Source organism: Peromyscus maniculatus, chromosome 1 (genome assembly GCF_049852395.1).
Source record: "Peromyscus maniculatus bairdii isolate BWxNUB_F1_BW_parent chromosome 1, HU_Pman_BW_mat_3.1, whole genome shotgun sequence".
NCBI classification, from domain to species: domain Eukaryota; kingdom Metazoa; phylum Chordata; class Mammalia; order Rodentia; family Cricetidae; genus Peromyscus; species Peromyscus maniculatus.
In genome coordinates, this window is record NC_134852.1 from 113,594,801 (window position 1) to 113,617,526 (window position 22,726).

A 22,726-nucleotide genomic window follows, 5' to 3' on the forward strand; every position below is an offset into this window, starting at 1 on the left:
CACAAGAGCTAAATGTGTAGCCCTGGTGAACCTGGGACCCGCAGCAGTCCTCTGTTCTCTGCCTTTGGAGTGCTTTTGCAGGCCTGCGCCCACACCTGGCCCTCTGTATAAGTTAAAAACAGATAACAGGAGCAAAACTGAGCCTAAAAGTAAATATTGGAAAATAAACAAATTCTTATAGTCTAGTACCTCGGTTCTTCACTGATCATTCTAGCCCATACCTGGTTCTGATTACAAAAATGCCCTTCAAGGTTTGACAGTAAGAGGGAACCGGGTTTCAGATAGTGCGACTGATCAGATCACACCTAATTACTTTTGTTTTCTTTTAAATGGCTTAATAACCTACCAGAGCACTTTAACAATGACCAATTTTATAAACTCTTACTGCTGCAGTGGTAATTTACTTTAGATCTGTTAAAGGACCATGGATTTTCAAAGCCTATAAACTGCTTTCTGTATGCTTGTAACGCATATTTATTCCGTTCCGTTTAAAGTGGGTTCATTGTCAAACCAAAAATACGCAGCCGAAAGTGGTGGTACGTGCTTATGACCCTGGCAGGAAGCAGAGTCGGGACGGGTCACGCAAGTTCAAGACCAGACTACCGGTCTACTTAGTGAGTCCAGGCTAGTCAGGGGGACACAGCAAGCTTCTGTCTCAGAAGTAAATGAAGCCAGGTGCACACCTTTAATCCCAGCACTCGGGAGGCAGAGGCCGGAGGATCTTTGAGTTGGAGGCCAGCCTACCTGGTCCACAGACTGAGTTCCAGGACAGCCAGGGCTATACAGAGAAACCCCATCTTGAAAAAAACAAACAAAAAATTTAAATAAATAAGTGTGCACACGTGCAATAAAGTTAAAAAAATATGAAAAATATGAATTAGTATCTGGTACCACTATTTTAATATTTACTAGTATGAAAACATGTTTAAGGACGATCATAGAGTCACTTTTATGCTCATGTTCTTTCAAATTTGATAGAAACATAAGGGGAATTTGGGAAATTAATCACACAGTGTAAGTTCTCTAGTTTTTAAATAATTATATTTTAAAGTTTTACATTTTTTGTGGTGTTAAGGATGGAACCTAGGACCTTGTGCATGCTAATGCTCTGTCACTTAGTCCCTGGCCCACACTCTTGGGTACCTGGTTTAAAGTCTAATTAGGGTTCAGTTCATAGAGTTCCCCGTCCCTCTGCCTTTCAGTGTTTGATTTCTGTCTGTAAGAGTAAAGACAGTGCTGTCTCTTTGGTTCCTATATTAGTTTTAGTTCTGGAGTCAGCTAAAAACGTATTCGAAGTTGTGAAAGTCGGTCTTATTATCTTAGTTATGGATTCTTTTTTATTCCCTTCAGCGCCTGAATTCTGCCATTATCTACGACCGAGATTTCTCTTATAACTACTTTGGCTTTAAGGTAAGTAAATAATGGGTTTTAGATATGTGGGTGTTCCTCCTTAAATCCAGAAGTATAGGGTTTTATGTTTGATGATTGAGTTTGGATGTTCGTGGTTATGGTAGGATTATGGTAGTGGTGAAACTTTAAAATAAGCAAAAACAGCTTATTCATTAATATCTTTGAACATTCCAAATATTACTTGTGGATTATTTTAAAAATTACTTGGATAATCTGTCACAATTACTCCATAGTCTACTATTTTTGCAATAACTATGGATCCCCTACTCTGCGAATGTTTGTCTGTTGTGTTGCTTACATAATGTAGTAACTAAGAACAGGAATATTTATATCAGACCAACTGGGTTCAGCTTTCCCATTTCCCATTCATAAGCTCTGCAGTCAGTTCCCTCCTTAGAATGGGGATAATATTAGATTCAGCATGCTCTTCTGGAGATTGATTATGTTGCTTGGGTTAGTGCCTAGTCTCTTACAAGCACTGCACAGATGTTAACACATCATGCTGCTGCTGCTGCTGCTGCTGCTGCTGCTGCTGCTGCATACCACAGCCTGTAGCGTTGTATGCAAGCGGGCCTTTCCCAGGAGTTTGCATGTAATCTCTGCTGAAGCAGAGCAGCCAAGTGATAATCTACTAGACTGTGGGTAGAAATGGTAGATGTTATCCTTTTATTTAAAATGATAAGATTGAGAGATTTCATCAGATCACCTTACTATAAATTACATATCCACTGTGTATTTAAAAACGTGAGAATTCTTAGGTGACTTTGCTCTTCTAGACACTGGAGCGGTCCTATTTGTTGAAGATCAATGGAAAAGGTAAGAAACGAAAATTTATGTTAGCTTTTCTGTTCATTACGTTGAATGTAGAGCTTTGCACTATTAACCTTAACATTTCTATTTAGACTCCAAATAACACTTTAAAACATATATTGCTTTTGGGGCTGTAGAAATGGCTTAGCAGGTAAGAACCTAGCTGCGGGCAGTGGTGGCGCACACCTTTAATCCCAGCACTCAGGAGGCAGAGCCGGGCATATCTCTGTGAGTTCGAGGCCAGCCTGGTCTACAGAGTGAGATCCAGGACAGGCACCAAAAGTACACGGAGAAACCCTGTCTCGGGGGAAAAATAAAAGAACCTAGCTGCTCACAACTATCTAACAGCAGTTCTAGGGGATCCAGGGTCCTCTTCTGGTCTCTGTGGGTACCAGGCATGCACATAGTACATAGACATACATATGCAAACAAAACACCCATATACATTTGAAAAATTTATATGTGTGCATGGGTATGGGAAGGGAGAGAGATTATGTGCTATAATGTACATGTGGAAGTTGGAGGCCAACTTGTAAGAGCTAATTGATTGTTTCCTTCCACAATGTGGAATTCAGGGATTAGCTTTAGCAACAAGTGCTTTTACCTGCTGAGCCATTTTGCAGCCTTCCAAATAACCTTTTTGTTGTTGTTTTATTGTAAAGAATAGAAGTTTTTTTTAGCTCATGGTTCTGGGGATTATCACATGGTAAGGATAGCAAAATATCTGTAAATGACATTTGAACTTTAGGTTTATTATAAATAATTGTGTTGCTTATTTGTAAAATTTTTAGAAGTTTCTTTTGGTGTTAAATTTTTTTGGTTCAAATATGTTTGAGCCTAGTTATTCTGACATGTCCCATTATCTAAAAACTCCTACTTTGTTTATAGTGGCTGAAAGACCACAACATATGTTGATGAGGGTATCTGTGGGGATTCACAAAGAGGATATTGATGCTGCAATTGAAACCTACAACCTGCTTTCTGAGAAGTGGTTTACTCATGCCTCTCCTACTCTCTTCAATGCTGGGACTAACCGCCCACAACTGTCCAGGCATGTATCAACTAAAGCTGTTCCTTGCGGTTGTTTTCTTTTTTAAAGATTTACTTATATTAGTGTTTTGTCTGTATGTATATGCGTGCACCATGTGCACTCTTGCCCATGATCAGAAAAGGGCATCAGATCCCTGGAACTGGACTTACATGGTTCTGAGCTACCATGTGGGTGCTAGGAATTGAACCCGGGTCAATGGAAAGAGCACGGCCCTTAAAGCTGCTTTTATAGATGGTTTGACTAGGGAAATAAAAAGCCAGGTGGTTCATTACATTAAAAACAAACAAAAACTTCAGTTATTTCCTGCTCTGATTAAGTAATTTGCATTTGGAACAATCTCTGACTATGAGGGTAAATAAGTTGGAAGAGGGCAAATGGCTGTTAGTGAGAACAGAATTGATTATGGAAGTAGTTGTACGAGTTAATATTTTAGGTGCTATTGAACAGAAATTTTTTTTTCCCGAGATAGGGTTTTTCTGTGTAGTTTTGGTGCCTATCTTGGATCTCGCTCTGTAGACCAGGCTGGCCTCGAACTCACAGAGGTCTACCTGGCTCTGCCTCCCGAGTGCTGGGATTATAGGTGTGCGCCAGCACCGCCCAGCGAACAGACTGTTTTTGATAGGGAATTGTATGTCATTTATATTCCAAGAGAGTTGTTTTTAAATAAAAAATAGGCTATAGCTCAGTGGTAGATCATATGCTTAGCATGCACAAGACCTTTGACTCAAGACTTTTCAGCACTGTTAAAATGATTAGTAAGAAGAGAAATGACTAGTAAGTATCTAGAACTAGTTAAGAAATTCCTGAAGTAATTTATTTTAAAAATTGTGAAAGGATTAATAAGGTGAAAGAGATTGAGAGGAGGCACATTCCTAAGATACATGGGAATTAAAATGATGGAGTTTGTGATGTTATGAATCTGGGTTAAGGACGGTTCCTGAGTTTATGGGCAGAATAATAGGATTACTAGTGATGTTCTTAGCTGTGGAAAGGATAACAGTTTACACAGTCTAGAGTAAGTAAAAGAAAAAAATGCTTTTAGCAAGTCTGTGTATCTTAGGAATTCAAGAATATGCTAGTGTCTATATACATATCATCATATTAACATTTATATAATTCATTGCTGTTTTATAATACAATTCATTAGCAAAATTGGTGTAGAAAATAACCTCCTTAATTTGGTAAAAGATCCATTAAAAACTTAGATCTGGTCAGGCGGTGGTGGCGCACATCTTTAATCCCAGCACTCGGGAGGCAGAGGCAGGCGCATCTCTGTGAGTTCGAGGCCAACCTGGGCTACAGAGTAAGTTCTAGGAAAGGCACAAAGCTACACAGAGAAACCCTGTCTCGGAAAACAGAACAAAACAAAACAAAACAAAAACCTTAGATCTGAACTTGAAAAGATGGCTCAAAGGTTAAGAGCACTGTGGCTCTGGTAGAAGACCCATGTGGTGGCTCACAACTGTCCAGTACTCAGTTCCATGGGATCTGACACCTTCTGACCAGGCATACATGTGGTACACATTTGCATAACAAGCAAAACATTCATATATATAAAATAAAATAAATCCAAAAAGGAAACAAAACCCTTAGATCTATCACTGTTTTTAGTGTGCTAGTGGAGGCCTGAGCTAGCATTGTAAGATAAGAGAAAGAAATGATTGAAAATGGATGAATAAGATCACAGATTTTTTTTTACATAAAGAATTCAACAGTATCTATGGACAAGTTATTAGTATTAAAGAGATTTTGGCAAAATACTTGAATAGAAGTTTAATATAAATAAGTTAGTTGTGTTTCATTACTATGGCATTTAGAACATTTAATTTAAGGTCTGCTGTTAAGAGCCAGGCATGATGGGTGTGCCTGTGATCTCAGGTAAACACAGAAGAATTGTCATTTGGGGCCAGTCTGCTCTCCAAAGCAAATTGACAGCCAGCCTGAGCTCTACAGGGAGACCCTGCCTCCAGACATCAAGGGTGGGGCTATGGCTTAGTGGTAGAGTGCTTGCTAGCATGTGTAGGACCTTGAGTTTGATTCCTAGCACCCACCTGTTCAAGAATTTTCTGAGCAGCCTTGGAAATGGTAGTACTGAGGTAGAAAGATGGAGAATTCAGTGTCAGCCTGGGCTATATAGTGATACCCTTGTAAGAAAGTAAGTAAGTAAATAAATGGGAAGAAGGGAAGAATTTTCATAGCATTTTTTAGAACCTCAAATAGATGGAAAATGATCATCAACAAGCACATGAACATATGGGATACTCGAGCAATGGGATGCTTTACAACCATGAAAGGAAATTAAGACTACATACATTAATAGGAATGAATTGTATACCATTGAGTTTCGGGAGACTTCAGAAAGATAATTAACTACAGGAATTGTAATTAGGCTCCTTGTGGAATCTTATTTCTTGAGGAAGGTGCCATACAGATATATGTATATAATCTTTCTGAATGCCTGAGTATTTTATAGAAAGTCAGTGAATAGAATCTGTTTGAGTAGTTTAACATTCAAGATGTTGAATTGAAATGTCCCTGGTAGAGTAATGTTCATGAATTGGGAGCATGATGAGATAGAGCCAAAGTTCAGGTAAAGGAGCCGTCTAAAAAAAGACTGTAACGGAACTATATTTTTTATGTACATGTCAAAGAATTGACTGACAATTAGGTATTTGTTTTCAAAAATACCTCAGTTGTAGGGCTGGGCATGGTAGTGCATACCTTTAATCTCAGCACTCTGGAGGTAGAGGCAGGCAGATCTCTGAGTTTGAGGCCAGCCTGGTCTACATAATGAGTTTCAGGACAGTCAGGGCTATGTAGAGAGAACTTGTCTCAAAAACAAAAAAAAAAAACTTTATTTTTCCTGGTGGTTTACTAACAATTAGAAAAGTCTGATATATGTTTGAGAAAATTAATCCTGGCACATAAGTAGTCTGGTAAAAATCAGGCCGATATTTTAGGCTTATCTATAAAACTTTATTCTGGGCTTAATGTCTAAGGTAGGTAGCAAGATTAATTTAAAATAATAGGCTATATTGGTGTTTATAAAACTTTATTCTGGGCTTAATGTCTAAGGTAGGTAGCAAGATTAATTTAAAATAATAGGCTATATTGGTGTTTCCTATTCAGTAAAAGGTGTTTCCCATCCTCTGAAAACATTTAGGAACTTTGTACATTTCAGACCTTCTCATTTGTTTGACTTAATTGTCTGCATTATCTAATCCCTTTTTGTGACTCACTGATTGATTTCCTTGCTTTAATTGTCTTTCTCCTGGTAGCTGTTTCCTTTTGAGTATGAAAGATGACAGCATTGAAGGAATTTATGATACTCTGAAGCAGTGTGCCTTAATTTCTAAGTCTGCTGGGGGAATTGGTGTTGCTGTGAGTTGTATTCGGGCTACTGGCAGCTACATTGCTGGGGTAAGTGTTTAAGTTGTGTGACTTTTAAAACCAGTCATGGGGCCGGGCGGTGGTGGCGCACGCCTTTAATCCTAGCACTTGGGAGGCAGAGGCAGGCGGATCTCTGTGAGTTCGAGGAAGGCGCAAAGCTACACAGAGAAACCCTGTCTCGAAAAACCAAAAAAAAAAAAAAAAACCAAAAAAAAAAGCCAGTCATGGGTATGATAATGCTACTGTTTGGGAGCCATGGGTTTCTGTTAATTATCACCTAGTTGTGTGAGTGTAAGTGAGTCATTTTATTTCTCGATTCATCTTTGGAGGGTTGGGATGTGAGATAATCTTGAATATTTTTTAGCTAAGAGTTTAGAATTATGATCTTTTAAAGCAATAATAATAGCAGCCATCATTTGTTTTGTTTTGAGACAGGGTCTCACTGTGTAGACCACGCTAGCCTGGAAATCAGAGGATTTACTTGCCTCTGTCTCCCAAGTGCTGGGATTAAAGGATTGTTGCCACCATGCCTGGCCAGCTATCATTTATTGATTGCTTACTATAATGTATGTATGTATACCATGTGTGTGCTCATTATAAATTAGGGTTGTGTTAAAGTAGCTGAACGTATAATTTATGGTATACATACATATATATATCCATATATACAGGCAGGCAGGCAAAACATACAATAAAATAAAAATAATTTATTATTTCAAAAATAAATAATAAATCTTAAAAAGTGGGCCTGTGGGATGTTACAAGGAGTAAGGGTGCTTGCCTTGTCAGCTACTTGAACACAACCCTAATTTATAATGAGCATACACATGGTATACATACATACATTACAGTGAGCAATCAATAAATGATAGCTGGCCAGGATGGTGGCAACATGCATATAACTTAGCAGTGCTTTGTTGATTGCTATGGTGGGCATTATGTTTTCATTGCTGAGGTATGGATGGAGACCAGGTAAAACTTCATAGATGGCTACTTAGAAATTAGTTACTGTTTCAACGCAAGATTAGGAACAGGTTTTTACTTTTGGACTATTTTTCCTAGCTGAGTCCTCTGTCTCTCATCCAGATCCTTTACTCTTGACCTCTCTTTCAGACTAATGGCAATTCGAATGGCCTTGTACCAATGCTGAGAGTATACAATAACACAGCTCGATATGTGGATCAAGGTGGAAACAAGGTATGCTTTATTACTAGCAAGTGCTAGGAATCAGAACTGAAAGTCTTTAGCTATAAAAGTTGGTTCAGTTATATATTGTTTTACTTTGTTTTTAAATATTTGTTTTATTCTTATTTATGTGATTAATATGTATATATCTCTGTGTGTGAGCTGTACAAGTGAGTACTTATGGAGGCCAGAAGAAGGCATTGGCGCCTCCGGAACTAGAGTTATTAATAGGTGGTTGTGAACTATCCAGTGTGTGTGCTGGAAACTGAACTCCCATCCTCTACAAGAGCAGCAAGTATTCTTAACTGCGGAGCCATCTCTCCACTCCCCTACTTTTCTAAATACCAAGCTTTTATTTTTTAAAGACAGAATCTTGTTTTGTAGCCCTAAGCTGACCTCAGACTTTCGGTGCAGTCTAGGCTAGTCTTGAGTATTTTTAATTGTGTGATTTTTAACTTAGTCAAAATAAAGAGACATAATTGTTTACTTAATACATAGTTGAATGGATTTTAACAAAAGTGCACCTTGAATGACTGCCATATCAGTTAAGATACAGGACGCGTTCATTACCCCAGAATGTTTGCTAATGTACTCTTGCAGTACTCTGCGATTACTCTCACTCACACATACTTTATCCCTGGCTCTTAGCAGTCACTGATCTGTTCAGCTCTTTAAAAAGTCATTTTATATATGATTTTTATTTGTTTATTTATGTGTATGTTTGGACATGTCACAGTGCACAAGGGAAGGTCAGGACAGCTTTGGGAAATGGGTTCTCTCCTTCTCTGTGGGTTCTAAGGATTGAACGCAAGTTGTCAGGAGTGGTGGCAAGCACCCTTACTCCTTGTAACATCTCACTGGCCTACTTTTTAAGATTTATTGTTTATTTTTTAAATAATAAGTTCTTTTTATTTTATATGTATGTTTTGCCTGCCTGTATGTATGTATACCATGTGTATGCCTGGTGCCTGTGGAGGTCAGAAGGTGGTATCAGATCCCCTGGAACTGGAGTTAGTAGAAGGTTGTGAGCTACCATGTAGGAGCCTAACCCAGGTCCTCTTCAAGAACAGCAAGTGTTCTTAACTACTGAGACATCTCTTGAGCCCCTATTTTTTATTTTTTTGAGACAGAATCTTGAACTTCCTATTGTAGCTGAGGCTGGGTCTTCTGTCCCTACCTTCCAAGTACTGGCATCCCACGCATGTACCAGCATACCCAGGTTAACACCTGACCTTGAAATAGGTTTGTAATAATTCATCCTGAATTTTCCTAGGAAACAATAGCTGGGTAGTGGCAAATGTCTTCCATCCCAGCACTTGGGAGACAGAGGCATGACGATCTTGTGAGTTCAAGACCAGCCTGCTCTATAAAGCAAATTCCATGTTAACCAGGGCTGCACAGTAAGACCCTATCTCAAAAACAACAACAAATAGAAATCATAATGAAACTCCCCTAGAGTTGAGAGAATTGCATTGTTTATCCAGTATTATTAGATTTACAACTATAGTCTCTTATAAATATTTAGGTGTATTAATCATCTACTAGTGTATGAATTTTTATCATAAATTTTGACAACATTCATGAGATAGATTACCATTTTTTGTTTGTTTGAGATGGTCTCATGTAGCTCTGGCTGGTCCTTAATTCTTGATTCTCTTTCCTTTCCCTCTCAAGTGCTGATAACAGGTATGTGCCACCATACCCAGCCAGCTCCGTCTTTTAACCTTAAATGAGACACTTGTTATATTGTTAAAAGTTAAAACAACCTTACTTGGACTTTATGTATTTTTTTTTAAGATTTATTTATTATGTATACAGTGTTCTGCCTGCAAGTATGCCTGCAGGCCAGAAGAGGGCACCAGATCTTATTACAGATGGTTGTGAGCCACCATGTGGTTGCTCGGTATTGAACTCAGGACCTTTGGAAGAGCAGTCAGTGCTCTTAACTGCTGAGCCATCTCTCCAGCCCTGGACTTTATGTCTTGTCATGGTATAAAGTGATATTGAACAAGTTACGTGTGTGTGTGTGTGTGTGTGTGTGTGTGTGTGTGTGTGTGTGTGTGTGTGTGTGGTCCGTGTCCATACCTGCATTCAGGTGCCTGTGGAGGCCCGAAGAGGGTGTCAGATCTCCTGGAAATGGAGTTATAGGCAGTTGTGAACTGCCTCATGTAGGTGCTGGGAGCTGAACTCTGGTCCTCTGTTAAAGCAGCAAATGATCTTAAGTACTGAGCCAGCCATCTTTCCAGCCCCTAAGTTTTCTCTATGTCAGTTCTGTTCTATTCCTAAAATTTTAAGTAAAATATTAGTACTTTATTTTTTGATACTTTTACTTATTTTTAACTGATCATAGTGAAGATGAAAGGAGATACCATAAAAATGCTTTATAAAATATGAAGCTTCTTTGTTTTATATTGATTCTGATAAGAATGCTGGCTTCCTTACCATTAGCGCCCTGGAGCATTTGCTATTTACCTGGAGCCTTGGCACTTAGACATCTTTGAGTTCCTTGACTTGAAGAAGAATACAGGGAAGGAAGAGCAGCGAGCCCGGGATCTCTTCTTTGCACTTTGGATTCCAGATCTCTTCATGAAGCGAGTGGAGACTAACCAGGTGAGAGGGCTGGACGCCTGTGCTCACAGCAGCAGGGTTCCTACAGGCTTTGCTCTTCAGTCCTTCAAGTCGTGCTTACTAAAGACTCACCTGTGTGATGCCACGGATGACGGTCTGTTCTGGAGAGCAGATGCTCCCTGACCTAAGTGTGTAAAAGGCCACACAAACGGGTAGAGCTGCACCGCATTGCCACGGGAGCCCCCTTCTTGAGGGGTTTGCAGTGGGCAGTGGCTGGTTGTATGACATTTCTCATAGTTGTTCTGCTGCTTTGTAGGACTGGTCATTGATGTGTCCAAATGAGTGTCCTGGTCTGGATGAAGTTTGGGGAGAGGAATTTGAGAAGTTGTATGAAAGGTATGAGAAGAGGATTCATGATATAATCATTTGAGCCGTGGTTTCTCTTACTCGGGCTTCCAAATGTCAGAAGTGTTTATGGTGGGTTAAAGCCGAGGCTCTTGACCATTTACCTATCCTGTTGTGAGGCACCCAGTTTGAGACCTACCATTGGATAAACAGAAAAATACTTAATCATTAGTTCATTTCTAGAAATCTTTGAAAGTATCCAGAAGAGAGTGTAATTATTAATTTGATTTTTGTTAGCTTTTTTTTTTTTTTTTTGGTTTTTCGAGACAGGGTTTCTCTGTGTAGCTTTGCGCCTTTCCTGGAACTCACTTGGTAGCCCAGGCTGGCCTCGAACTCACAGAGATCCGCCTGGCTCTGCCTCCCGAGTGCTGGGATTAAAGGCGTGTGCCACCACTGCCCGGCTGATTTTTGTTAGCTTTTTCTTGACTTTTTCACCAAAATTATCTTCTTAAAATTTGAGTGCTTGGTATTTTTTTTAATTGATCCTTATAAAAACTGAGAAGAGTTATTTTATAGCATAGTGCTTTTTAAAAACATTACATTTATGTAATTATTTTGGGATTGGGGCACAAATGTGCCACAGTGCATATATGGAGGTCAGAGGTCACCTTGCAGGAGTTGGTTCTCTCCTTCCACCGTGTGGGTCCTCGGGATCAAACTCTCAGGTTTGGCAGTGAGGACCCTTACTTACTGAGCCACCTCCTGGCCCCAGTCTTGTGCTTTTGGTAACATAAATCACAAATAACTAGGACACACATGTTGACAGTTTATTAAAATTAGCACAGTAGTAAATTTTGTTTTGTTTTTTGTATTTTGAAGCTTTATGACAGTTTCACTACAGTTTGAGAAAAACAACGGGCAGGCAAGCTATAAATAGCAGCTGCAGGGAGGTGGATGGGTAAGAGGAAGAGAGAAAGCCAGGTTGTTTAAAGTTAGTTAGGGTCCAAGAAAGTAGGCAGCTTCACAATGGTGTTTGGTAAGCAGCTGCATGTACAAGGGGAGGGGACTTCAGAGAAAGAAAGCCCAGACTGTCAGGTAAAATATCCCCAGGTCATGCCAGGTATGAAGGAAAAGCGAAGAAATACAGGCTGCATGACAGAGGCTGACAGCAGCTGCCATGATTCTGATGATGGCTTTTGTTTCTTTTTACTTTGAACAGTGTTACCGATTTGGTGGGGTCATTTGAAGGAATCTAAAGCTGCCTGGTTTCTGGTGGTTTCAGCTGATAGAAAATGGATATCGGGGTCGGAGGAATGGTTCAGTAGTTACGAGTGCACATGCACAGTCTTGAGGCCCCCCTGATTTGGTTCTCAGCACCCAGATAACAAGCCAGGCATCCTGAAAATATCAGTTACTCCGACTCTGGTTTCCATGTGCCCACAGGCATGTGCACTCACACACACATATGCACATATACTTAGACAGACACACACACACAAATAAATAGAACCAATCTTTAAAAAATGATGAATATCATTCATTCCTTTTTTCCCCTTTAGTAAAGCTTTGAGAATTTGCATAATTTTATATTTTCATGTATTCTTCCTAGGGTGTGAATATTGGAATAATTTTATTTTGTCTTTCAGCTACGAGAAGCAGGGTCGTTTCCGCAAAGTTGTGAAAGCTCAGCAGCTTTGGTATGCCATCATTGAATCTCAGACAGAGACGGGCACCCCATACATGCTCTACAAAGATTCCTGTAATCGGAAGAGCAACCAGCAAAACCTGGGAACCATCAAATGCAGCAACCTGTGCACAGAAATAGTAGAGTATACCAGCAAAGATGAGGTAGGTAGAGAAGCTCCCTAGCATACTGAGGGAATTGTAGAGGTCGTTACTACTTGTGAGTCCCTCATTGAATTTACTGAAGTGGTTGAAGGGAATTTTGTTCCCCAGCACTGAACATGCGCGTGCAAACACACACACACACACACACACACACACACACACACACACACACACACACACAGCATAGTTATGTTAACTAAGCTGTATTTTAAAAATAAGAATTTAGGTCCCCCCCCTCCCAGAACAGAGAATGGAACAATTTCAGTATTCTGAATAGTACAACTCACATATGTAACTGATAGTGGATAGGTGGAATCACTGGGATTAGAAATATACTAATAAATGATGAGAAAATCCCAATTTTAGGGGTTGGTGATTTAGCTTAGTTGTAAAGAGGTTACTCAGCAAAAAGTAATAATTCCTTGAGTTGGGTCTTCAGCACTGGTGTTGGGGGCTGTTGGTAAATTTTCACACCTGATAGTTCATAAAGACTTTAGTGATCTCACTGATACAGGGAGAGGAAACCAAGTGTATGATTCTGAACCCTTCATGTTGCAGGTTGCAGTTTGTAACTTGGCTTCTCTGGCTCTGAACATGTATGTCACACCGGAGCATACATACGACTTTGAGAAACTGGCTGAAGTCACTAAAGTCATTGTCCGAAATTTGAATAAGATAATTGATATCAACTTCTACCCTATTCCAGAGGTATGGATAAATGTCCCTGCTTATTGGTTGTTATTGAATCCAAGATGGAGGATTTGTCATGGTCTGCAAGTCCTAATTGAAATGAATGTCCTCGGAATGCTGTGAGAGAATGAGAAGAGGTCATGTGTGTCGGTGGTATAGAATGTTACCTTTTGTGTTCAGTGATCTTTTCCTTTTCTCACAAAGGCACACTTATCCAATAAACGCCATCGGCCCATTGGAATTGGAGTACAAGGTCTAGCAGATGCTTTCATCCTGATGAGATACCCCTTTGAGAGCCCAGAAGCCCAGTTATTGAATAAGCAGATCTTTGAAACTATTTATTATGGAGCTTTGGAAGCCAGCTGTGACCTAGCAAAGGAGTATGGCCCTTATGAAACGTATGAGGGCTCTCCAGTCAGCAAAGGAGTAAGTATGCGCTTGAGATTTCCTTTCGCCTATGAGTACCAGTAATGGGCTAAATAATGACCCCTCCTCAAAGGATGAGCACACATCCTGCTCCCTGGAACCTGGGAGAACGCTTGCTTTGCAGAAGGGTCTTTACAGATGTAGTTGAAGACCTTGAGATGGGGTTGTTCTGGGTTATTGAGGCCTAGATTTATTCAGGTAGAACCTAAATCCAGCAGTCACTGTTCTGCAAGAGACACTGAGACATTTATGATATTCCCAGCTCCTATCCACATTCAAGTAGAAAACAGATTATCCATGGCTTGTGACACCAGCGCCTGGAGTCTGGGCAGCCATCTTAGGATTCTGTCTTCCCTGCTGCCCTTGCCATCAGTAGTATGTCTCCCTTCTGTGTGGAGTTTTAGTTTCTCCGTTTATTCTGATACTCAGAAAGTCTAGTGTATAGTTACTTGGAATTTGGTATTCTTAGCCCAGTAAACAGATCAAGGAAGCAGAGATTACAGAGTATGTTTTATTATAAAAGGAATGCATCTCTGAAGCCATTTCATGAATGTTAAGATTTCCTGCTTTGTAGATCAGCAGGAATGTGGTTGAGACGAGGTCCCAGGCTGCTTCTGATCAGGGTGCTTAATGGGACTTTGTCCAAGAGATTCACTGGAGTCAAGTGTCCTTTTTTGTTTTTCGAGACAGGGTGTCTTTGTATAGCCGTGGCTGTCATGGAACTAATTTTGTAGACCAGGCTGGCCTCGAACTCACAGCAGTCTGCCTGCCTCTGCCTCCTAAGTGCTGGGATTAAAGGTGTGCACCACTAGCGCCCGGTGAGCTGATATTTCCTTTTTTTTTTTTTTTAATTTATTTATTTATTATGTACACAGAAGAGGGCACCAGATCTCATTACAGATGGTTGTGAGCCACCATGTGGTTGCCTGGAATTGAACTCAGGGCCTCTGGAAGAGCAGTCAGTGCTCTTAATCTCTGATCCATCTCTCCAGCCAGAGCTGATAATTCTTAATGTGTTGACTACAAGACAGCATTTGCTGGGATGTAGGAATATGGCAGTTAGCCCTTTTTAAAAATTTTTTGGTCGTTGTTTTAAATTACCTGAGAGTAACATCATAAATGTGGGGTATTTATTTCTTAGATTCTTCAGTATGATATGTGGAATGTTATTCCTACAGACCTGTGGGACTGGAAGCTTCTCAAGGAGAAGATTGCAAAGTAAGTGGAGATGTATAAAGTAGCATGGACGCCAGGAGACTGGGGCTTTCTGGTTCTTCAGGAGTTACATTTGCTATTTTAACTCTGAACTCAAAAACTGTCTTCTGAATTGGGGCTGTGACCTACCTCACAGAAATAGCTTAGAAAACTGTAAGAAAATAGTAATGTGAAGCTTGCTTGGCACAACAAAAGCCTTTTAGCACACAGTAGGCTTTTCTGTATGAATTGATGTTATTTGAGGAGCTGTTTTGTTTTGTTTCCAGACATGGTCTCACTATGTATCTCTGGCTGTCCTGGAACTCACTATGTAGACCAGGCTGGTCTTAAACTCACAGATAACCTCCTGCCTCTGCCTCCAGAGTCCTAGGATTAAAGGCGTGTGCCACCACTGCCTGGCCCAAATAGGTCTACTTTAAAAAAATGTTTTTACTCTTTTATTCACTGAGCTTATAAATAGTTTTTTGTTTTGTTTTTTAAAATAGGCTCTCACTCTATAGCTTAGGCTGGCTGCAGACTTGTAGACCCCCCTGGCTGCAGACTTGTAGACCCCCCCATGCCCTACCCTCAATATAGAAATAAAATCGAAAGTAAAAACTCTTCTTTATACTTCTGTCAACTGCTTGCTCCACAGAACAAACAGAAATCTAATTTGTTCCTTTCTCCGAGATAAGTCTCATTGATGATGTGTTCTTCTAGACCTCTTCCATACACGTACAGTTTGGTCATGTAAATGTAATTGGAACTTGACAGATTCTGAGGTTTGGTTTGGAGGTCTTCTAGTGAAAATAGATCTTAATGTTTTCAGTGATTACAGACGATTCCATAGTTGGGAATCATAGTTGGCAAATATGACTTCATAGCAGTCTCCTATCTATGAACATGATACTGGGACTTACAGGTGAAGAAGTAAAGGCACGAGAAAACTGGTGGTTTGCTTGATGCCTGATGTCTAGAAAATGACAGTGAGGTTGAGGTTGCGAACCTAGTTGTACAAACCCCCTAGGACCTGAGGCTCAATGCTGAGCACCATATGGATTCACGGGTGTAGAATGTAGGAAGGATAGGCTGTCTGTATTATAGGAACTTAAGACAAGCAGTGCAGACAGAGTATATGCAATGGTGTTAGTCACCGGAAGTGCTTGAAGAACAAGTATTTGTTTTGACATTTGTATTTGTTGCCCACCTAGTCAGGAAAATGCCATGCAGGTTGGTCTCTATACATTTAAAAATTTTTTAATATATATTTATTGTGTGTATATATGTGCACGCATACATGTATGTTGAGGCATGCATAGAGGTCAGAGGATAGCCTGAAGAAGTTGCATCTCTCCTATCATGTGCATTCTGTATATTGAACTCAGGTTATCAGGATTGGTGGAAGATGTCTATCCACTGAACCATCTTGCAGGCCCTGGCGTTGGTATCTTAGGCTAAGCTGTGGAGATTTCTAAGAATGTTAAATAGTATATTCTTTAAATACTCTTGGTACTGAAAAGTGAAAAATTTAACTTTTTAGAAGCTAATAATTGGTAATAGAAATTAGAATTTTTTTCGGAGCATAATTTTTCCTTTTACCTAGGATAATGGAGAGTTGTAGTGATAGGTGACTAGTTCTGACCACTTTCACCAAATTGTTTTGTGAAGGGGCCAGTGATCATTAAGGCACGTAGTAAAGATGAGTGGGCTTGAATGAATGTGCCGTAATACAGATGGGCTGCTCAGGACTGAGTTCAGTCTCCCTGGGCAAAATAGTGCATTGAGTGCTGTGTGTGACTCCTAAGTGCCACAGAACAAGCAGCATAAGTGAGGACTTTGTAAGACTTGCTGGCAGTTAAAACTGTGCCGATCTGTTCGGGGTGGACACTTTAGAAGAGTGGAACAGTGGCATCCATGCTGTGAAGTGCGCTCCTTGTAGCTGGAAGTCAGTATGTGAGGTATGAGCCTCTGTGGTGGTAGTCTCAGCTTCTGCTATACTACAGTGTCGCAGACTCTCTAATAATCTCTAATAATCTTTTTCTTTTAAGGTATGGTGTAAGAAACAGTTTACTTATTGCCCCAATGCCTACTGCCTCAACTGCTCAGATTCTGGGGAATAATGAGTCCATTGAACCTTATACCAGTAACATCTACACTCGCAGGGTCTTGTCAGGAGAATTTCAGGTGAGAACTTTACAGCCAGGTTTGTAGGAGCTCTTCTGAAAGCTGGGAGTAAGAGCTTACTCATAATCTGTGTAAGCAGCCAGTGACCAGAGGAACAGTGTGAAAGAAGCTGTTTTTGTTTTTTGTTTGAGACAATCTCAGGTAACCCTGGCTGACCTCGAGCTTGCCATGTAGCTGAAGATGACCTTGAATAGATTTGTTCTTTCTCCACTTCTCAGGTGCTGGGATTACAGGTGTGCACCACCATGTCTGACTGAGTCAGAGTTGACAAGTGCCTAATTGTTTGTTTCTGTTTTTTGAAAAGCCTCACTATGTAGATCAGGCTGGCCTCCAACTTGCAGTGATCCTCCTGCCTCTGCCTTCTGAGTACTTGGATTATAGGTATGTTCCACCATTCCCTGCATGTTTCATACCTCACATGCTTTAGCTGGGATATTAAAGGTGTCCATAGAAATAGCATTACTCAGGTATGGTGACTTGTGTTTATAATCCTAGCACTTGGGAAACTGAGTGAGGTAGGAGGCGCTCTAGTTTTAGGTTAGCCTAGGCTACATAGCATTGACCATCCCATTTTTAAAAAAGTATCATTTTAAAGTGGTTCTCAGGTCAGGAATGGTTGTTCCTTTAATTCTAGCACTTAGGAGGTGGAGACAAGAGAATGGTTCTCAGACATGGTTACCAAAGAGAATTTTGTTGGTGAGATCAGTGTTGTTTTATAAGTTCCCAGGTAATTCTTTGTGCTGCAAGGTTGAAAATTGCTAACTTTTTTTAAAAAACAGTAGATTACTAGATGTCCTGAAGTAAGTTTTTGTCAGGTGTAGGGAAGTTGCATTTCTAGTTATTTTACTGAAGTTTTTTATTATGTGATCACTTGAGAAAACCAAAGAAGAATCAGTTTGTGTAAAATTTCTTGGCTTAGGCATGTTGTTTCTTTTCTTCTTTGCAAATGCCATATTTTTTCTTAAGCGTTTAAAAACACTTGGGGGAGGGGTGGGCTCATGCCATGCCATGCACGTGGACAGAGAACAATTCCTGGTTCTATCCCTTAATGAGTTCCAGGGAGGAAGCTGGGGTTGTCAGGTTTGGTGGCATACACCTTTCCTGGCTGAGCCACTGAAGATTTGTTTTTATTAGTTATGTGTATGTGTGTGTCAGTGGGAATGTGCATGTATATGTGCAGGTGCCATCAGAGTCTAAGAACGTGTGCCGTTCTTGCAGAGGACCCAAGTTTGGTTCTCAACACCCACGTTGGATGGATGACCTGTAATTCTAGCTTCAGGGGATTTCATCCATCTAGCCTTCATGGGTATATGAACACACATCTTAAAAATTTTTTTAGTGTTAGTAAAATAAGGTTTACAAAAATCCAAGACAAATAATGTGATGATCTGATGTATATGTGTGTGGTACATATATATGTACATACATGTGTACATACTTTGTAGAATGATTACCACAGTATATTGTTTCTTCAATAATAGATGTCAAGACCTTAAAGGGATGTAGCTTTGTGTGGTGTAATGATCCTCTTAGTTTTGTTTTTAAAAAAACAACAACAATGGAATTTACTAGGGGCTCTAATAAGTAATTCAGCTGTCTTACTTATTTTGAACTCTAGGCCTGGGATCCGTTATAGCCCCTGCCATTGTTACTTCATTTCTTGACCTCTTTTTGTTTTTTCATCAGATTGTGAATCCTCACTTACTGAAAGATCTTACTGAGCGGGGCTTGTGGAATGAAGAGATGAAAAACCAGATTATTGCATGCAATGGGTCCATCCAGGTACAGACTAGAAATGGCGTGTGCTTTCTAGGAGCTAAGCTGAACATTGTGGTGCCATCTCGCTTCTCCCAGGCAATACAGAGAAAAATGGTCTTTCACTGTGGCCGCACAGGCTCTATTAAATAATTAATGTGTCTGTATTTCTGCATTGTTGTGCTTGTTTTATACACATCTTTACATAGTCCTTACTGTTTCTCCAATAAAACAGTAGTTCCCAGCTTTTCTTCACAATTGGGAAGCTTTTAAAGTCTTGAAGCTTGCGTTGCAGGTCTTGCCAAGTAAATAAGAATGTCAGGAAGTAGGAGTCAGACCTACAGATTTCTTAAAAACCTGAAATTGGAGTTAAACTTAAAAAGCATGGGGGACTGAGACAAACAGTCTAGAAAGTAGGCAGGTAGTGCTTAACAGTAAAATGATTGCGTTTGTGTAGATGGATGCCTTGGCTAACCACCGGCCAGCTTGGCAACTGCTCCTCTAACTTTCGGATTTTCATGTTAGAAGCTATAGCATCAGCCAGGTTGTATATTTCAATGTAGTCAGTCAGCCGTAGGCCTAAGAAAACCATTTTGACTCTAAGTGCACTCTGTGGCCTTCTGACTTAGCTCACTGCTTCCTTTGATCCTGTGCCTGTAAAGTCTTGATTATTTGTGTTTCTGTCATTTATTAGCTTAACTCTACCAACCCACCCCCGCTTTTTTGGGGGTGTGTTTCTACAGGGTTTTTCTGTGTAGCCCTGGCTGTCCTGGAACTGGCCTCAAACTCACAGAGATCCACCTGCCTCTGCCTCCCAGCATGCACCATCACCATCTGCTCCCCTTCCTTTCTTAAATACGTCTAGAACAATAACTGTTTTGTCCATAAGCCAGTTGATGTTTAAGTCACTACCTCAGATTTACATTTGGTTTGTTAAATGAGATTTTATTGACTTTCTAAGCAAGAGATTAGCAGTTTGGGCAAACTTGCTATAACTATTAAGATACTAACTGCATGGCAGTGTCAGATCTACAGGAAGACCAAACCAAGCATTGTAGTAAGCATCATTAACCTGTTAGTTATATTGCTTTCTTTAATTGCCATTAAAACGACAACACATGGTTTTCTTTTTCCAGAGCATACCAGAAATTCCTGATGACCTGAAGCAACTCTATAAGACCGTGTGGGAAATCTCTCAGAAGACTGTTCTCAAGATGGCAGCCGAGAGAGGCGCTTTCATCGATCAAAGCCAGTCTTTAAACATCCATATTGCTGAGCCTAACTATGGCAAACTCACGAGTATGCACTTCTACGGCTGGAAGCAGGTTGGTCGAGCACCCTGAGAGGGCTCAATTGCCAGCTTGGGATATTTGGGATTTGAAATAGTTTCTGCTCTAGCTGCCTTTTTCATGTTGCTATCTGGAAGTTTTTTTTCCGGTTCAAGTCCAAATGTGTTAAGCCTCAGTGGTTTTAATGTTGGATCGAAGTTTCACTTTGGGTTTTCTTGTTTCTGATTAGCAGTTGTGAGCTGCCTGATATGGGTGCTGGGAGCTGAACACTTAGAGCCTCTAGAAGGGCAGGAAGTGTTCTTAAACTACTGAGCCATCATCTGGCCTTTGTTTTAGATACAGAATTTCATACAATGTGTTTTGGTCATTCATAATCACCTTTAACTACTCCCAGATCCACCCAACTCCCACAACTTCGTGTTCTCTGTCACTCTCTTCTTTCTTTCTTTTCTTTCCTTTTTTTTGGCAGGGTTTCTCTGTGTGTAGCCCTTGCTGTCCTAGAATTTGCTCTGTAGACCAGGCTGGCCTTGAACTCCCAGAGATTTGCCTGTCTGCCTCCCAAGTGCTAGATTAAAGGTGTGTGCTATCACACCTGGCCCTCTTTCTCTTGTTTTTAAGTAACCCACCAACTCCAGTTTGTACTGTCCATACACTGCTGGGTGTTGACTTTCTCTCCCCAAGAAACCATCAACTGTGCATAGCTCATCAGTTAGGGGTGGGGACTCATGAACTCCATGTCAGAACAATGACTCACTTGCAGCCAGAGGCTGCACTTGGCTGCATTTTGCTCCACTCGCCTGGGCCTCTGTCTCTTACAGTCTTTCTGCCCCTATGTACTGTTTCTTAAGCCTTCCTTTCTCTCCCACTGCCCTCTTTTTCACTGACCTCTCTGTTCCAGACCATCTTGTGCGCTCTTGCCTTTTCCAAAGTAGCTTTGCACTCACTGTCAATCCACTGTTCAAAAGCATCCATTTACCCACCTCTGTGAGCCAGGTTACACTGTTGCCAGCTGCCACAGTGTAATAATAAGTGCTATAATCCGAGTTTGCATTATAGTCTTATGCCTTGACATGTGAGAGGCCTTCCTTCTGTGGAGTTACAGACCGACTCTTACTTGGTGTGGGAATAGTGGACAGGAAGATGACCCTTGTGAAGTGTTGATGTCTGTTGTTCTACCTGGACTGTCTCACCCCCTAAATGGTTACAGTCTAAGGCAGGAGTGTTGTTTTGTACAAACCTGGAACTGATACATGCAAAAGTAGCTACAACTGAGCAAATATATTTGGCATTCCAAAGAAGCAATCCTATTTAGGGATAAAACCCCAAGGTTTAGCTATCTATTTAAGCACTTTTCAGAATGCTTCATGGAATAGATAAAATTGCAAGTTTAAAAAAGTGTTTAAGTTGGTTTTTAGGAATATATTTAAAGGTTTTAAAAATTAATTTTGTAACTGACCACATGGGAGTTATTTTGAACAAAGGTCTTGACTTTGTACTGTTTTCCTGGAATTCTTTTAAATAGCTGTGCTTCTTTCCCTTGTAGGGTTTAAAGACCGGGATGTATTATTTAAGGACAAGACCTGCAGCTAATCCAATCCAGTTCACTCTGAACAAGGAAAAACTGAAAGACAGGGAGAAGGCCCTGAAGGAGGAAGAAGAGAAGGAGAGGAACACAGCAGCCATGGTGTGCTCTTTGGAGAACAGAGAGGAGTGCCTGATGTGTGGATCCTGAGAAGAGGCCTAGCAGAGACCGGCTCTCACCATAGCAGACTTCTTGAGCATAGATAGGCGTAGTGGGTTTGCTTGATTACGGGAAAGCTTTGCTGGACCTTACTGTCATGAATGGAGTTTTTGTTTTTACCAAAACAAAAACCAAACCCAGCTTTGATATTAGGAATCAAAGTAGAGGTTTTGGGGATGCAGAAGAGCCTTGGAGATAGACTGAGACTTAGGAAGTCTCCTCCTCCAACATTCTGTCTGACCATTTCATTTTGGACAAAGAGACTTGGTTCCGTTTTGACTGTTTTCCTAGAAGTAAAGCCAAGCGATACCTCGTCTGCTTTGTCTATGTAATGTTTTATAGGTAATTTTGAAATAAAAACATTTGTAACTGATTGGTGCTAAATTTGTCATCTGTTATCATACAAAGGTGAATTTTGAAAAAAAAATTTTTTTCTGTTGAGAGTTCAGAGGCAAAATTTTAAAGACATTATTTAGACTGTATAGAAGTCTGATGTTAATATATGCTCTTCCCTGCCCCATGATGAACTATCTATAACCTAAAATTGCCAGTTTCATCCATTTTAAATTTGATTCTGTGGCATTTAGTATAGTCACACTATTGGGTAATTATCACTAGCCATTTCCAGGATGTTTTCATCATTACAGACAGAAACTCTTACTCATAAAAACAATAATTCCTTATTCCTCGCTCCCCTCAGTCCCTGGTAACCATTCTTATTTTACATCTTTATGAATGTGCACTCCAGGGACCTCCTACAGACAATGCAGTATGTGTCCCCTTGTGTCTTACATGATAACTAGATTCATCGAAGTGTAAACTCTCGGTATCTCTCTATAT

The 22,726-nt window shown here is 40.3% G+C and overlaps 1 protein-coding gene across 1 annotated transcript in view; it reads left to right on the forward strand.

Annotated features, from left to right (window-relative positions):
• Rrm1 (ribonucleotide reductase catalytic subunit M1) overlaps positions 1 to 22,259 on the forward strand; it is a 29,118-nt gene extending 6,859 nt beyond the window's left edge. Inside the window, exons 5-19 of the mRNA XM_006993316.4 lie at positions 1,351 to 1,410; positions 2,187 to 2,226; positions 3,109 to 3,271; positions 6,550 to 6,691; positions 7,775 to 7,858; positions 10,295 to 10,456; positions 10,731 to 10,810; positions 12,406 to 12,607; positions 13,166 to 13,315; positions 13,502 to 13,723; positions 14,865 to 14,941; positions 16,966 to 17,101; positions 18,788 to 18,883; positions 19,993 to 20,181; positions 21,689 to 22,259. Of these exons, the coding sequence (XP_006993378.1) occupies positions 1,351 to 1,410; positions 2,187 to 2,226; positions 3,109 to 3,271; positions 6,550 to 6,691; positions 7,775 to 7,858; positions 10,295 to 10,456; positions 10,731 to 10,810; positions 12,406 to 12,607; positions 13,166 to 13,315; positions 13,502 to 13,723; positions 14,865 to 14,941; positions 16,966 to 17,101; positions 18,788 to 18,883; positions 19,993 to 20,181; positions 21,689 to 21,877 (1,992 nt within the window). The 3' untranslated portion in view covers positions 21,878 to 22,259. The remainder of the gene's footprint in view (positions 1 to 1,350; positions 1,411 to 2,186; positions 2,227 to 3,108; positions 3,272 to 6,549; positions 6,692 to 7,774; positions 7,859 to 10,294; positions 10,457 to 10,730; positions 10,811 to 12,405; positions 12,608 to 13,165; positions 13,316 to 13,501; positions 13,724 to 14,864; positions 14,942 to 16,965; positions 17,102 to 18,787; positions 18,884 to 19,992; positions 20,182 to 21,688) is intronic.
• Positions 22,260 to 22,726: the final 467 nt, after the last annotated feature.